This window comes from Colobus angolensis, unplaced genomic scaffold (assembly GCF_000951035.1).
Source record: "Colobus angolensis palliatus isolate OR3802 unplaced genomic scaffold, Cang.pa_1.0 Scaffold306, whole genome shotgun sequence".
NCBI classification, from domain to species: Eukaryota; Metazoa; Chordata; class Mammalia; order Primates; family Cercopithecidae; genus Colobus; species Colobus angolensis.
In genome coordinates, this window is record NW_012116333.1 from 622,591 (window position 1) to 635,734 (window position 13,144).

The 13,144-nt window shown below is 44.1% G+C and overlaps 3 protein-coding genes and 1 pseudogene across 4 annotated transcripts in view; 2 read left to right on the top strand and 2 right to left on the bottom strand.

The window, feature by feature from the left end:
* LOC105517689 (WASH complex subunit FAM21A) overlaps positions 1-447 on the bottom strand; it is a gene marked incomplete at its 3' end in the record, with an annotated part of 29,639 nt that extends 29,192 nt beyond the window's left edge. Inside the window, exons 1-2 of the mRNA XM_011950303.1 lie at positions 265-447; positions 30-152 (exon numbers count right to left, since the gene is read on the bottom strand). Of these exons, the coding sequence (XP_011805693.1) occupies positions 30-152; positions 265-267 (126 nt within the window). The remainder of the gene's footprint in view (positions 1-29; positions 153-264) is intronic.
* LOC105517731 overlaps positions 1-13,144 on the bottom strand; it is a 731,019-nt pseudogene that overhangs the window by 587,474 nt on the left and 130,401 nt on the right. The gene's annotated exons all lie outside the window — the stretch shown is intronic.
* FAM103A1 (family with sequence similarity 103, member A1) lies at positions 1,345-1,891 on the top strand. Its single transcript, XM_011950389.1, is given in 1 exon segment — positions 1,345-1,891. A coding segment is annotated over 1 exon segment (351 nt). The 5' UTR covers positions 1,345-1,540.
* The window catches only part of LOC105517729 (WASH complex subunit FAM21B-like), a 39,105-nt gene continuing 30,810 nt past the window's right edge, over positions 4,850-13,144 (top strand). Inside the window, exons 1-4 of the mRNA XM_011950390.1 lie at positions 4,850-5,105; positions 5,204-5,263; positions 5,653-5,832; positions 7,989-8,116. Of these exons, the coding sequence (XP_011805780.1) occupies positions 4,850-5,105; positions 5,204-5,263; positions 5,653-5,832; positions 7,989-8,116 (624 nt within the window). The remainder of the gene's footprint in view (positions 5,106-5,203; positions 5,264-5,652; positions 5,833-7,988; positions 8,117-13,144) is intronic.

Genomic DNA, 13,144 nt, shown 5'->3' on the forward strand with positions numbered 1-13,144 from the left:
CCCTCGCGTCCCCGGGGCCCGCCTCTCACGCCCGCGTCGGCGGCCAGCGACCAGCTCTGGCTGCTCCTACGGATCTCCTCCACCGACCACGGCCGCTCCCACACGGGCTCCGACGCCGGCGCCTGCTCCTGGTCTGGGGTCGTCCGGTTCATCTGCAGCGAAAAAAACGAGAAGACAGGCTAAGCCTGAGGGCAGCAGGGACGGCGACCCCAGCCCAGGCCGGCCCCTCTCCTGCCCCGCCGCAGCCCGGCCCGCAGCCCTCACCATCCCAGCCGCCCGGCTCGGTGGGCTCCTAGGCCACCCGCACGCGCAGAGGACCGCAGAGCCCCGGAAACCCAGCCCCAGCCAAGCTGCCCAGGGCGCGACCGGCCTCACGTGACCTGATATCACGTGACAGAGCCCGCACGTGATCCGACCTGCGCTGCTGAGGAGATGAAGCTGCGGAAGTGGACTGGGACTGGAGTTTGGGGTTCTACGCTAGGTTGGGGCGGAGGAAGCTGGAGGAGAGGGGAAGACGCCAGGGAAAGCTGCAGAGGAGGGTTGGCCGGATGGCGCTGCGGCCTAAGGCCCGAGGCAGCGGCGCGGGATCGGCCACAGAACGGGCCGCCAGTCCGACGGGTCTGGACAGAGGGAACCTCAAGCAGCCAGTGGAGCAAACCAGTCTGGGAGCCTTCGACGTCGGCGCTGTGGGCGAAGGAAGAGGCCTGGCCTGCTGCCTCTTCTCTTGCCGCAAAATCCGCTGCTGTGAAGGAGCTGGCAGGCGGGCGCTCTGTAGATAGAGAATCCTCATCTGCCTGGGCATCATCTTGCTCTTTATGACCTGCTTGGCTGCTACTGTGTAGGGCCTGCTTTGCCCTCTCAGCCTTGCCCTCAAGTTCAAGGACAAGCTTTTCATTATGACAAGCATAAAGCTCTTTATAATTCGTCCTCCACTCTCCCAGCTCAGGGCTCCAGCTGTTCTGTCTCACACTTCCTTGAAGTTCCCTCTGCTGAGTCGCCCTTGTGCCAGACAAACTTACTTATTGAAATAAAAATCCCACTTTCTTTCCAGTCATGTGTGCCCAAGGGCGAGTTATTTAACTTTTCTGAGCTTTCCTCAGTAAAACGAAGCTACATATCTTGCAAGGATGTGATATTAAAGTGATAATATTGTAAAACAGCTGCCACGGTGCTTGGCCTAGGGTGAGCCTTCAACCTAGAACATGCTACTGCCCCCATGCAGCTTGCTCACACCCAATCCCCGACTTTTCTTTTGTAGTCACCTCAGTTATCACCTCATTAAATAACAACCTGATTATCCCAAGTGCAGCTTAAGTGACTTACGTTATTTTCGATGGCTAGCGGAAGGGACTTCGCTACATTGGAGAGCTGGAATGGTCTGGAGTTCCACGGTGTGGTGGGCAAGAGGCCACCTCTCCTGCGGCCTCTCAGTGTCTTGCTGGCGGCGTTCGGCCCAAGCTAGATAGACACAGCCCTTGACCGATTTAAACAACCTAAACATTAGACAATACAGCTGCCTCAAATCTTTGGGAATTTCAGAATGACTGACACTGCTGAAGCTGTTCCAAATTTTGAAGAGATGTTTGCTAGTGGATTCACAGAAGATGACAAGGAATATCAGGAATACCTGAAACACCCTCCTGTGTCCCCTCCAATTGTTGAGTAATGGAATAGCAGAGCTGGTGGGAACCAAATAAACAGGAAATCGGTTGCAAGATAACAGTTCAGAGGCAGGGACGGTAGATGAGAGTGGCAAAGTGACAATCGATCCAAGCAGCAGTGAGGACAATTCTGGCATAACAATTACCCGCAACACAGTCAAGAACCTTACTATCCCCACTAATATGGGCATCATGGTTACAACCAGTGGCCTCCTTACAGTTGCTACTGATAGAAATGTTGGCAGCTTTTAGTAAAAGCATTTACTCTGTTACTATGACAAAAGTTTGGGTGTCTTCTGTCGGTCACAGTTTTCCATGTGATTTTACAGAATGGATTATTGGTTTTTTGGAATTTGAGACTTAAAAAAAAAATAGATCTTACTTGCGAGATGTGATGGATGCTGGGAATACCTGAAATTGTGGATCATATTGCTTGACTTCTACCTCAGAGTATTCTTTGTTTCATGACTTAATAGTGGTTTGAGTTTGGTATATTTTTCTTATTTGACCTCTAGGAATTCTTCGTTTTACACAGAAATAAAAATTTTAAAATAGAAAATGCTTGCTTTTACTTTGTAAGGTAAGAGACTATCCATATGCTTAGATGTGCTTGTTTCTAAAATTCTAGAAGTTAATACAATCAGCTCATGAATGCACAGCTATGCTTCTTGTGATAAATCGTACATAACGTCAGCAGTTGAAAGGTAAAACAGTTGCTTATCTTTTTTTTTTTTTTTGCTTTTGTTATGTCACTATGGTACTTTGTAATTCCTTACCCTATAGATAATGAGTCACTCCACATTTATTTGGGTCTCTTTTTAGAGGGAAATCAGTAATAAAGCTGTAAAATAATGAAGGAAAAAAAGTCATTTTTGATGTATTTATCCTAAGATATTACATTGTATTGTAATCATTTAAATATTGGTCTCTCCTTTAGTAATAGCTAACATTTATCAAGTGTTCAGTATTCACCACTTTATACATTTTTCATTTAATTCACACAATGACTATGAGGGAGGGAATATTATTTCCAGATTATAGTTGAAGAAACTGAGGTACAGAAAGGAGTAACTTACTCATGATTAAGTAACCAGGAAAGAGACAGACCCAAGAACTCACACTGTGAACCAATATGTTACAGTAACATGTAACTGTTAACACTAAGGCTGGGCTGGTGTGGTGGCTCACACCTGTAATCCCAGCACTGTGGGAGACCAAGGCAGGTTTGACACCAGCCTGGGAAACATGGTGAAACCCCACCTCTCCAGAAAAAAAAAAAAAAAAAATTAGCTGGACGTGGTGGCATAGGTCTGTAGTTCCAGCTACTCAGGAGACGGAGGTGGAATGATTGCTTGAGCCCTGAGACCAAGGTTGCAGTCAGCCGAGATTGCACCACCGCACTCTAGCCTGGACAAAGAGTAAGACTGCTATCTGCAAGAAAAGTCTTAGTGTCTTTAGGGGACTTCATTTTTAAGTCACCATCTACCAACCTCTTCCACTTCCCTCACATTCATTAAAATACACACACACACACACACACACACACACACACACACACACACTCTTTAGAACTTGGAACTTGGTTGGTAAAGTTGAGGCGAGTCAATTACCAAACTTGCATTTCATCTAACACCATCATGGGCAACTTCAGTGGCCATGTACTTAACACCCTTAATCTACGTCCCACACCCTGGACTTTATCACTGAAACATTGTGACTTCAAAATCTGAACTTCTCCTGAATAGAGTAGCCTATTTATTTATTTATTCAGAGACAGGGTCTCACTCTGACACCCAGGCTGAAGTGCAGTAGCATGATCTTGGCTCGCTGCAACCTCTACCTCCTGGGTTCAAGTGATTCTCATGCCTCAGCCTCTCAAGTAGCTAGGATTACAGGCGTGTGCCACCATGCCCAGCTAGTTTTTGTATCTTTAGTGAAGACGGGGTTTTGCCATACTGGCCAGGCTTGTCTTAAACTCCGGACCTCAGGTGATCCACCTGCCTCAGCCTCCCAAAGTTCTCCGATTACAGGCGTGAGCCACAACACCCAGCCACAAACAGTTTTTCAAAACAGTACGGTACAGTAATTAAAAGCACTAGCGTATGCAACAGGTTGGTTTTGTGTGCTGCAGCTAACCTCAAAGTTGTAAGGATTAAATCAGATAATAAAGTGCTTTCAGTAACATGCCTGGCACAGTTCATTGATTCAAACATTGAAAACAAATTTTTTAAATTATACATACTACTGTGTACCTTTGGGAAAATTATAATTTAACAGATATGGCTAAGTTTGAGCCTTCCAGTCCTTTCCTTCTCTGCATACTCTTCAGAGGTAACTGGAATCATGCTCTGGGAGCATGTCTTTCCACGTCTTTTTCTTTGCTTTTATAAACATATGTTTCCATAGAAATGCTTGTATATAGAGGGGGCACGGTATCATGCTGGATTTGTTATTTGGCACTTTTTTGCTTGATCTACCTTGGATGGCTGTCTAATTGTTACAGCTTTTACCTTTTAACTATTACTCAGTATTCTTACTAAGGTAAGACTATGCTGATGTTGTTTATATTTCTCTAGTAATAGGCCGGGCACAGTGGCTTATGCCTGTAATCCCAGCACTTTGGGAAGCCAAGGCAGGTTGATCACCTGAGGTAAAGAGTTTGAGACCAGCCTGGCCAGCATGGTGAAATCCAATCTCTGCCAAATACAAAAATTAGCCAGGCATGATGGTGAGTGCCTGTAATCCCAGCTACTCGGGAGGCTGAGGCAGGAGAATTGCTAGAATCCAGGAGGCGGAGGTTACCGTGAGGTGAGATCACCCCATTGCGCTGCAGCCTGGGCAACAAGAATGAAACTGCTCAAAAATAAAAAAGTAAATAAATAAATCAAAACATTTCTCTAGTAACAGACAATGTTGATATCTTAATATTTTGCTTTTTATATTCTTGTTACATTCTTATGAAAGAATGCATTTTTATTTAGATTTGAAGTAAATCTTGTGTATTATTTGTTCCAGCACATCTTTTGCTTCATAACTTGCTGCATCATGATTATGATTATGATTTTTAAAAGCTGTTACCTTTTTGAAGGAGGAGCCTAAAGGCTAAGTGACAGTATCTCTTCTTTAGCTTAATAACTAGTAGCTCTAATTTGGTATTTTATACTCTTAGCACACCACACAAATGAGTGATGAGGAAGAGGATGATGATGGCTGTGACCTTTTTGCTGACTCCGAGAAAGAGGAGGAAGATATTAAGGAAAGCTGTGCTCACCACCTCCCTTGGTGTCCCCCAGCTGACCCACTGCTGTGACTTGATCACAGTCAGCATGCTCTTCCTTTGGAGTCACAGCTCAAATTTTGTTAATCCCAAGAAAAATGTCCTGACATCGGTAGAGAAGAAAATACTAAAGAATTTTAAAATGGCTTGTTCAGGAAAAAGGTCTGGTAGTAGCTGTGTGTTACATTGCACACATTTCAGGAAGAAAATAGCAAGGAAAGTTATTTCCCTTGTGAAATGGTTATCACTTGCTTTCTCATTCTAGAGTCTTCCTCATCCAAACCTGGAAAGAAAATCCCAGCAGGAGCTGTTTCTGTATTTTTAGGTAACAGAACTTAAGGTTTGCTTTCTAAAAACTACACAAATACTGTTTTTTCATTTTCAAAATTATCTTCTAAAGCCTGGCTGGGGACGAGAAAGCACCTGGGAGCTTCAAAGGGCTTTGAGCAGCTTATAGAAAGAGCTCATTTACTGATGTTAGCTCTTATTCTCCTAGAGCTCAGTGGCCTTGGACTTTTTTGTGTGTGAATGACCTGGTGATTCTCCATGGTGAGATGTTCTGTAGCAGTAATGGATGGAGGCTCTCTGGCCCTGTTAATGCACTTTGTGGATTAACTGAAATGCAAAGTTCTTGGTGGGTGATAATTATTTTCTGTAAATCCAACAGGCGCACACTGGCTCACGGCTGTGGCTGTCTTGTCCCTCCGCCCACAGGAGACACGGATGTGTTTGGTGCTGCCTCCATTCCATCACTGAAGGAGCCCGAGAAGCCTGAACAGCCCACTCCAAGGAAAAGCCCCTACGTTCCCCCTCCCACTGGCCTCTTTGATGATGATGATGATGATGATGATGACGACTTTTTCTCGGCACCCCGCAGCAAACCTTCCAAAACAGGTACCTGTTCCTGCCTCTGTTTCTGGGACTTCAGCCAGAAAGAGAATGTTGCCTAAAAAGGACTTAAGCTCCCCTAGTTTTGTATCTCTTATAGTACCAGAATCCCTTCTCCAGCATTCCTGTCATTGAGCTGTTGTGTCTGTACTTACACAGGTGTGATGCCTGGGAGGTCTCTTTTGTGAACCAATCTTTTCTGCTCTGTAAGCTGATTACTATGATTATTTTCCTTATAGAGAGTGGAAATCTTTTTCCCTATAATTTTTGCTTAATTTCTAGTTCTGACCTTGGGAATTATAAAGTTTTAATCATACTTTCTTCCAGCTGACCTTAGTCAAATACATGAGCAGCGTGTTGTGTGCTGGCCATTTAGTTCCCAGCTTCTCTTCTCTCTGCCAAAACGCTCGGGTGGCCTTGGTCTTTCCTCAGATGATGGGGTTTTCATTCCCTTGGCCACTTTGGCGTTCTCCTTTCTTTTCCTCTTAAATGTAAGTCCTGTGTTCCTGAAGTCATTCCTGTAAATTATTTGTTTTTAAATGTGCAGATGAATCTCCCAGAGGCTTTTGTGAAAATGAAGATTCCTATTTAGTAGGTCCAAGGTGGGGTCTGAGAATTTACATTTCCAGCAAGCTTCATGCTCTGTAGATCACACTTGGAATAGAAAGACTTAGATTTATTGACTGCTTTTCCAGAAAAGAAAGGTAGATCCCTGCGGTGCACACGAATTTCAGCAAGTTGAAAAAATAAAAAAGGATGGCATAGGAATAGATGGAACCAGAATGCATTTAGAAGCAGGCTGTCCGGACTTACCAATCTTTTCCAGTGTTAGATGTAGAAAGTAAGGATGGAAGCCGAAGTGTGAGGGAAAACGATAGCCTAGTTAATCTAGAAAGAGTGCAAACGGATGCAGAATGCACCCAGGTCTCAGTGAAGTTGACAGTGAGTGAAGGTAGTAGTGCTTTTTGTAGCTCCCCAGGGCTCTCACTTAGTGGATATCTTTGAGAACTGATTTAGAATCACTAGTAAATTGATGCTGCTTTCTTTGACAACTCCTAGTCTCTTTGGACATTCATGAGTCAGTGACCTCATTTCAGCAACACATGCCCCATTCGGTACAGCAGTGCTTATGGTGGTGAAGATATTCATCAGTAGGGTAAGCTGTGGCCCTTCTATTCAGTGGAATATTGTGTGACTGTTAAAAAGAATGGGGTCTACGCTTCTTGACTTGGGAAGGTTTTATAGGTACATTAAGTGGAAAACGCAAATGGTAAGACACATTGTTCAGAGTATCTTCTTATTTATAGTCTTATTTGTAAATAACTAAAATTAATTCATTAGTACATCCTTTGGGGGAATTGGAAGCATGTGTGCTGAACTGTTCCCAATGTCCGTCTTGTTTGAATAGACTGATGTAATTATGAGGGGATTTCATGATTTGCTTTTATCTGCTTTTATACAGTTTGATTTTTTTTTTTTTTTTTCCTGAGATGGAGTCTTGCTCTGTCTCCCAGGGTAGAGTGCTGTGGCAGATCTCGGTTCACTGCAACTGGGTTCAACCAGTTCTTCTACCTCAGCCTCCCAAGTAGCTGGGATTACAGGTGTCCGCCACCATGCCCAGCTAACTTATGCATTTTTAGTAGAGATGGGATTTCACCACCTTGGTCATTCTAGTCTCAAACTCCTGACCTCAGGTGATCCGCCCGCCTCGGCCTCCCAAAGTGCTGGGATTACAGGCGTGAGCCACTGTGCCCAGCCCAGTTTGATTTTTTTTAAAGCAGGAGCTGAGCCTTCATTTCTCAGATTCCTTAGATGATTGACTTGGTGGTCCTCTTAAGTTTCTTTCTTCCTCTAGATTTCTCTTCACCTTTTAAGTTAGTCCAAGCTTCTCTAACCACAGGAGACTGCTGCTTGGACAAGCATATCAGCCTCATGGTTAAACTGTTCTGTCTTTCAACTGAGCTGCTAATATGCTCTTTGAAAAATTCCAAGGGAAGAGTATAGTTTCACTTACTATTTCTTTATAAGTAACCAAGAAACAACATAACTTTTATGTTAATCTTCAGGAGAGAAGAATTTTTTAATCTATGAATTTTATGGTAGAATTTTTTGTGGTAGGATTTTTGGCCTTATTGTAATTTTACACCTTGGTATTTTTAAAGGCAAAGTCCAATCCGCTGCCAATATCTTTGGTGACGAAGAAGGAGATCTGTTCAAAGAAAAAGCCCAAGCATTGCCAGAAGCCACTGTGAGTCGGACAGATGAAAATAAAGCAAGAGCAGAAAAAAAGGTGAGCAGGATGGAAGAGTTAACGCAGGAGCATTGATCTGTGGCGTTTTAATAATTCATCCGGAACCCAAAGGGAAGTATTGTTCCCTTTCACATTCATATTGAAGAACTTCAAACAGAAAGTGGAAACAATATTGCAGTGAACACCCAAATAACTACCACCCAAACTGATCAGTTCTTAGGGATTTGGCAAATATTTTACGGATGTAAACCTTGTTACATATCGATTTTTTTCCTGAACTATTTGCATGCGAGTTGTTTGAACTGTTTGCTGCATGGAACTGTTTGTGTGTAGTCATTGTGACATTCTAGCCCTAAATATTTCATTAAGCCTCTCTTGAAAAGACTTCCATATAACCACAGTGCCATGATCAACAGCTGTGAGACTAACAGTAATTCTATAGTAGAATCTAATATCTAGTCTGTATTAGAATTGCTCCAGTTTGCCCCAAAATGTCTTTGTAAAATCACCCCAACAAATAGAATACAGATTTAAAATGATCTCGCCTATAGTTTATATTGTAATTTCCTCTCTTGTTCCCAAAATGCCATTTATAGCAGCGGTCCCCAACCTTTTTGGCATTAGGGACGTAAGGAGAGTGCAACTTGCAACCTAGATCCCTCGCAGGCACAGTTCACAATAGGGTTTGCCCTCCTGTGAGAATCTGATGCTGCCGCTGGTCTGACAGGAGGAGGAGCTCAGGCAGTAATGCTTGCTGCTCACCTCACCTCCTGCTGTGTGGCCCGGCTCCTAACAGGCCATGGACTGGTCTGCAGCCCAGGGTTGGGGACCCCTGCTTTATAGTTTTTTTGTGTGTTTTGATTTTTTTTTTAAGAAACCCAGGATTCAGGCAGTGTGTCTGCATTGCATTTGGTTGTCCTGTCTCTTTGGTCTCCTTAATGTAGAGCAACATCTCCCACATCTTTTTTTTTTTTAATGTCCAGCCACTTGTCTTGTAGAATGTGTCTCATGAATTTGCTTGATTATTTTCCTCTGAGTAGATTCAGAGTCAGAGCAGTTTTGGCAGTAGTACAAGCAGACAGGGTTGTGCACTTCCCATTGGATCATCTCCCAAGACACATCAGGTCCACTGTCTGCCTCATTCAGACACGTTTGTCACTTGGTTGTTAGGGTGCCCACCACACTGCTTCACTGGAAAGGATCCTCTTCTCTTTTGTCATTGATAAGTTGATCTCTAAAGTGATAGTTGAACACAGTATGAATATCTGTTGTCTCCCAGCCTTTTACTCAGTGTTTTAAAAATCCATTGATGGTCTTTTCCTGAATCGGTTAACCTGTTAGCGAGCATAAACCACCGCTTTTTTAATTCTATATTTCTTATGTGTTGACATTCTTCTGAATAAAGAGTTTCCTCTTCCTCTCCTTCCCTGACTTTTAGTATTTCTTTGGGATCATGGATTCATTCTTCAATGTAAATGATAATCCATTACTATCATTCTTTCATTCTTCTTCTTCTTCCTTTTTTTTTCTTTTTTGAGACAGGATCTTGCTCTGTTGTCCAGGCTAGAGTGTAGTAGTGCAATCACAGCTCACTGCAACCTCAGCCTCCTGGGTTCAAGTGATTCTCTCCAGCCTCAGCCTACCAAGTAGCTGGGACTGCATGCACGCACCACCATGCCCAGCTAATTTTTGTATTTTTTGTAGAGACTGGGTTTGACCATGTTGGCCGGACCATCATTCTTTTGATGCTCAGATTGACCTGAGTTTGGCCAGTGCTTGTGTCCCCAGCAGTCTTTAAGCCCTTCTGACTGACCTTTCACTGCTGTCCCGCACAGCTGATCCCTCCTCTTTCTACAGTCTCATCATGTCATGTCCTGGCGAAACCCTGACTTTCTCCTGCCCGCCACCTAAGGCCCAGCATTCAGAACCTGGCAGGCCCGTCAGGCAGCCTGCCTTTCCGTGCTGTCTCTCATTGCATATGTCCCATCCGTGCACCCATGACCCAGGCAGTGTGTCCTGCCCCCGATACACCAGATGTGTCCTCTGTTTGTCTTACTGTTCTCTTAACAGACCCCTCGGCTTGGTGCCTATCACAGTAGAGACTCCCTGCATTCTCTAAATGGTTGATTGAGTAAACCCTCTTTTCTGGGTATCTTATTTGTTAATGCTTAATTTTTCGTTTTCTTCCCCCCGGTCCCCGCCTGCCCCAACAAAGGTTACCTTACCTTCCAGCAAAAATCTCAAGTCCTCGTCAGAAACAAAGACTCAAAAAGGCTTATTTTCAGATGAGGAGGACTCTGAGGTATGGTATTCTTTTCCTTAGTTGTTGGTGTTGGTCTGTGAATATGACATAGAAACTATTTCTGAATCAGGTTTTTCTCAGTGGAGTTATAAGACTTTTTGTTAAGTACTCCAGTTCTTTAAAAATTATGTCTAGAGGCCAGGAGCTGTGGTTCATGCCTGTAATCCCAGCACTTTGGGAGGCCAAGGCAGGAAGACACCTGAGGTTAGGAATTTAACACCAGGCTGGCCAACGTGATGAAACCCTGTCTCTATTAACAATACAAAAATTTGCTGGATATGGTGGTGCGAGCCTGTAATCCCAGTTGCTCAGGAGGCTGAGACAGGAGATTCACTTGAACCCAGGAGGCAGAAGTTGCAATAAACCGACATCACACCATTGCACTCTAGCCTGGGCCACAGAGCGAGACTTCATCTCAAAATAAATAAATGAATAAAAAATAATCTCTTGAGAGCATAGGGTCTTTAGAAAGCAATATGTTTACAATACTTTTCACTTTTGGGTTGGACTGTATTTGCATTTCCTGTGATGAAAATACTCTCTCTTTAGGATGCTCAGATTTTAGACTATTAATGGGCTCATGATGTGATGAGGAGCTTGCACCAGAGTGGAGGTCACCGTGCTCCTTCCTTTATTCACATTCTCACTAACTGGACCATGGCTTAGTGCTGTAGCGGAAGGATTCTGGCATAGCCATCTGTCTTGTCGAGACTGAGACCGCTAACAGGCTGTGGGACCCTGGTTCACAGGTTGCTTCGGGCCCTCCAGGCACCTTAGAACCACCTCTCAGAATTTCACTGCTTTTCCTGAGTCTCTCAGGCCTAGGTCATCTTAGATCTAATTTTAAGTTAGCCTTTTAGGAGATCAGAGACCTGTATGAGAATGTAATGGGAAGTAATAAGCCCCTTTTACAGAAAAATATGTGGACATGGCAGAAACTTACACGTATTTCAAGAAACTGTGGGCTCTAGGATAGGCTCTCACGGTTGGACTTTGCACTCACAGCAAGGATGAACATGGAACCCTTTGGAAGTAGAGTGATTGCCCTTGATGTAAAGAATACCTTTGAGGCTATTATTTCACTGAAGGCTAGTGTACAAAACATGGGAATTAACCAGAGTCCAGTTAAGTCACAACCCTGAGCCCTGAGAAACAGCATGATGGGGCCTCCACCATCTTATGCTCATGGATCCCGTGTGTCATCCACACCTGCACCTTGGGGTCTTTGCACCTGCCCCTGCCACTCTGAGGAATGCTGTTCCCAGAATCCAGCTTGCTTCCTCACTCTTTCTCTGTGAGGCCTCCCTGACGAAATACACACAACTGGAAGCCTGCTAGCACATGCCACCCTATACTCCTGGTCCCCTTTCCTGTTTCACTGTTTACCACAGCACGTCTTCCCAGGGACAATGTATATTTACTTATTTATTGTCTCTACTTCCCACTAAAGTAAGTGCCATGAGGGCAGGACTTTTTATTTCCCGTTTGTATCCTTAACAGCCTGTCCTTAATACCAGTGCTTGGCATGTGGTAAGCCATCCAGTAATTGTCGACTAGACAAGAAAACCAAATGTGAGCAATTGCAGTGACTTACGAGGTGTTCTGGTTATTTGTTGCTGTGAAACAACTTAACTGCCAAACTTAGTGGTTTACAACACCAGTAGTTTTGTTGTCTCACAGTTCGAGAGGTTGACTGGGCTTAGCTAGGCCATTGTCACTGAGGGTCTCTTGTGTCTGAAGGTGGCTGGACTGAGGATCAGCGCACTCCTACGTCTGGTACCTGGGCACTGGGGCCCCTGGGACATCTCTCATTAGCTCTTTGTGGCTACCAGCATGTAGTCAGGGAAGCCGGGCCTCATACATGCTGGCTCAGGGCTGTAGGGGAGATTTCTCAGAGAGAGCCAAATGGAGGCCATGTCGCCTTCTGTGTTCCAGCCTTGGAAGTCAATGGTGTTCCTTTTGCTTCATTTGTTGATCAAGATGGTCACAATGGCCCATCCAGGTTCATGGGGAGGGGCCGTAGGCTCCCCTTCTTGATAGTGGGAGTGTAAATGAACTCTCAGACTTGTGTGAAAACCCTCCCAAAGGCTTTGCCCCATGTGTGTCATCATAGAGTGAATGTTTTTATTGGATATTGTTGGGATTCTGAGGCAAGGAGAAGTAAAACTAAGGCAGTCTAAGAGTTAAAGCTTTGGACCCGAAGGAATGTGTCCTGATTCTTTTCTGTATATCTCAAGTGTGAGGCTGACACTTTCCCTGTGAAGTCATTCGGGGGGAACATATTTGAGGTAATGGAAGTGTGTTTTTTTTGCAGTACCAAGAAAGGTATTAGTTAAGGGTCCAAAACTGTGATGTTGACATTTGTTTTTGTTGTTTGCTTTGGTTTACTTTCATTTTCTTAGATCAGCAGAACCCTTTTCTCTTGCCGTTGTGTAACATGCAGGAGGGGCACGGGATGCCCGGAATTCCTCTTGTGGGCTCTTCAATCTAAGTAAACCCATGGAACTCCAGGGAGCACAGGGGAAAACCACTGTATGGAGGAGATCTTGCTTAGTGAATCCATTAGGTCTATATTTGAGGAGTAGACATCGACTCCATAATTTAAAAAAGAAAAAAAAAACTGTCTGAAGAGGTCTTAAAAAATATGTTCTTGGCCTATTTAATTGTTCGGCTCTTGTGTATTGAAGTTTCTCTTCCCAAGGGAATAGATGTCCCATTTTATGTTTCTACTTCATGTAGCTCAATTTGCAGGTCTTTCTTTGCAG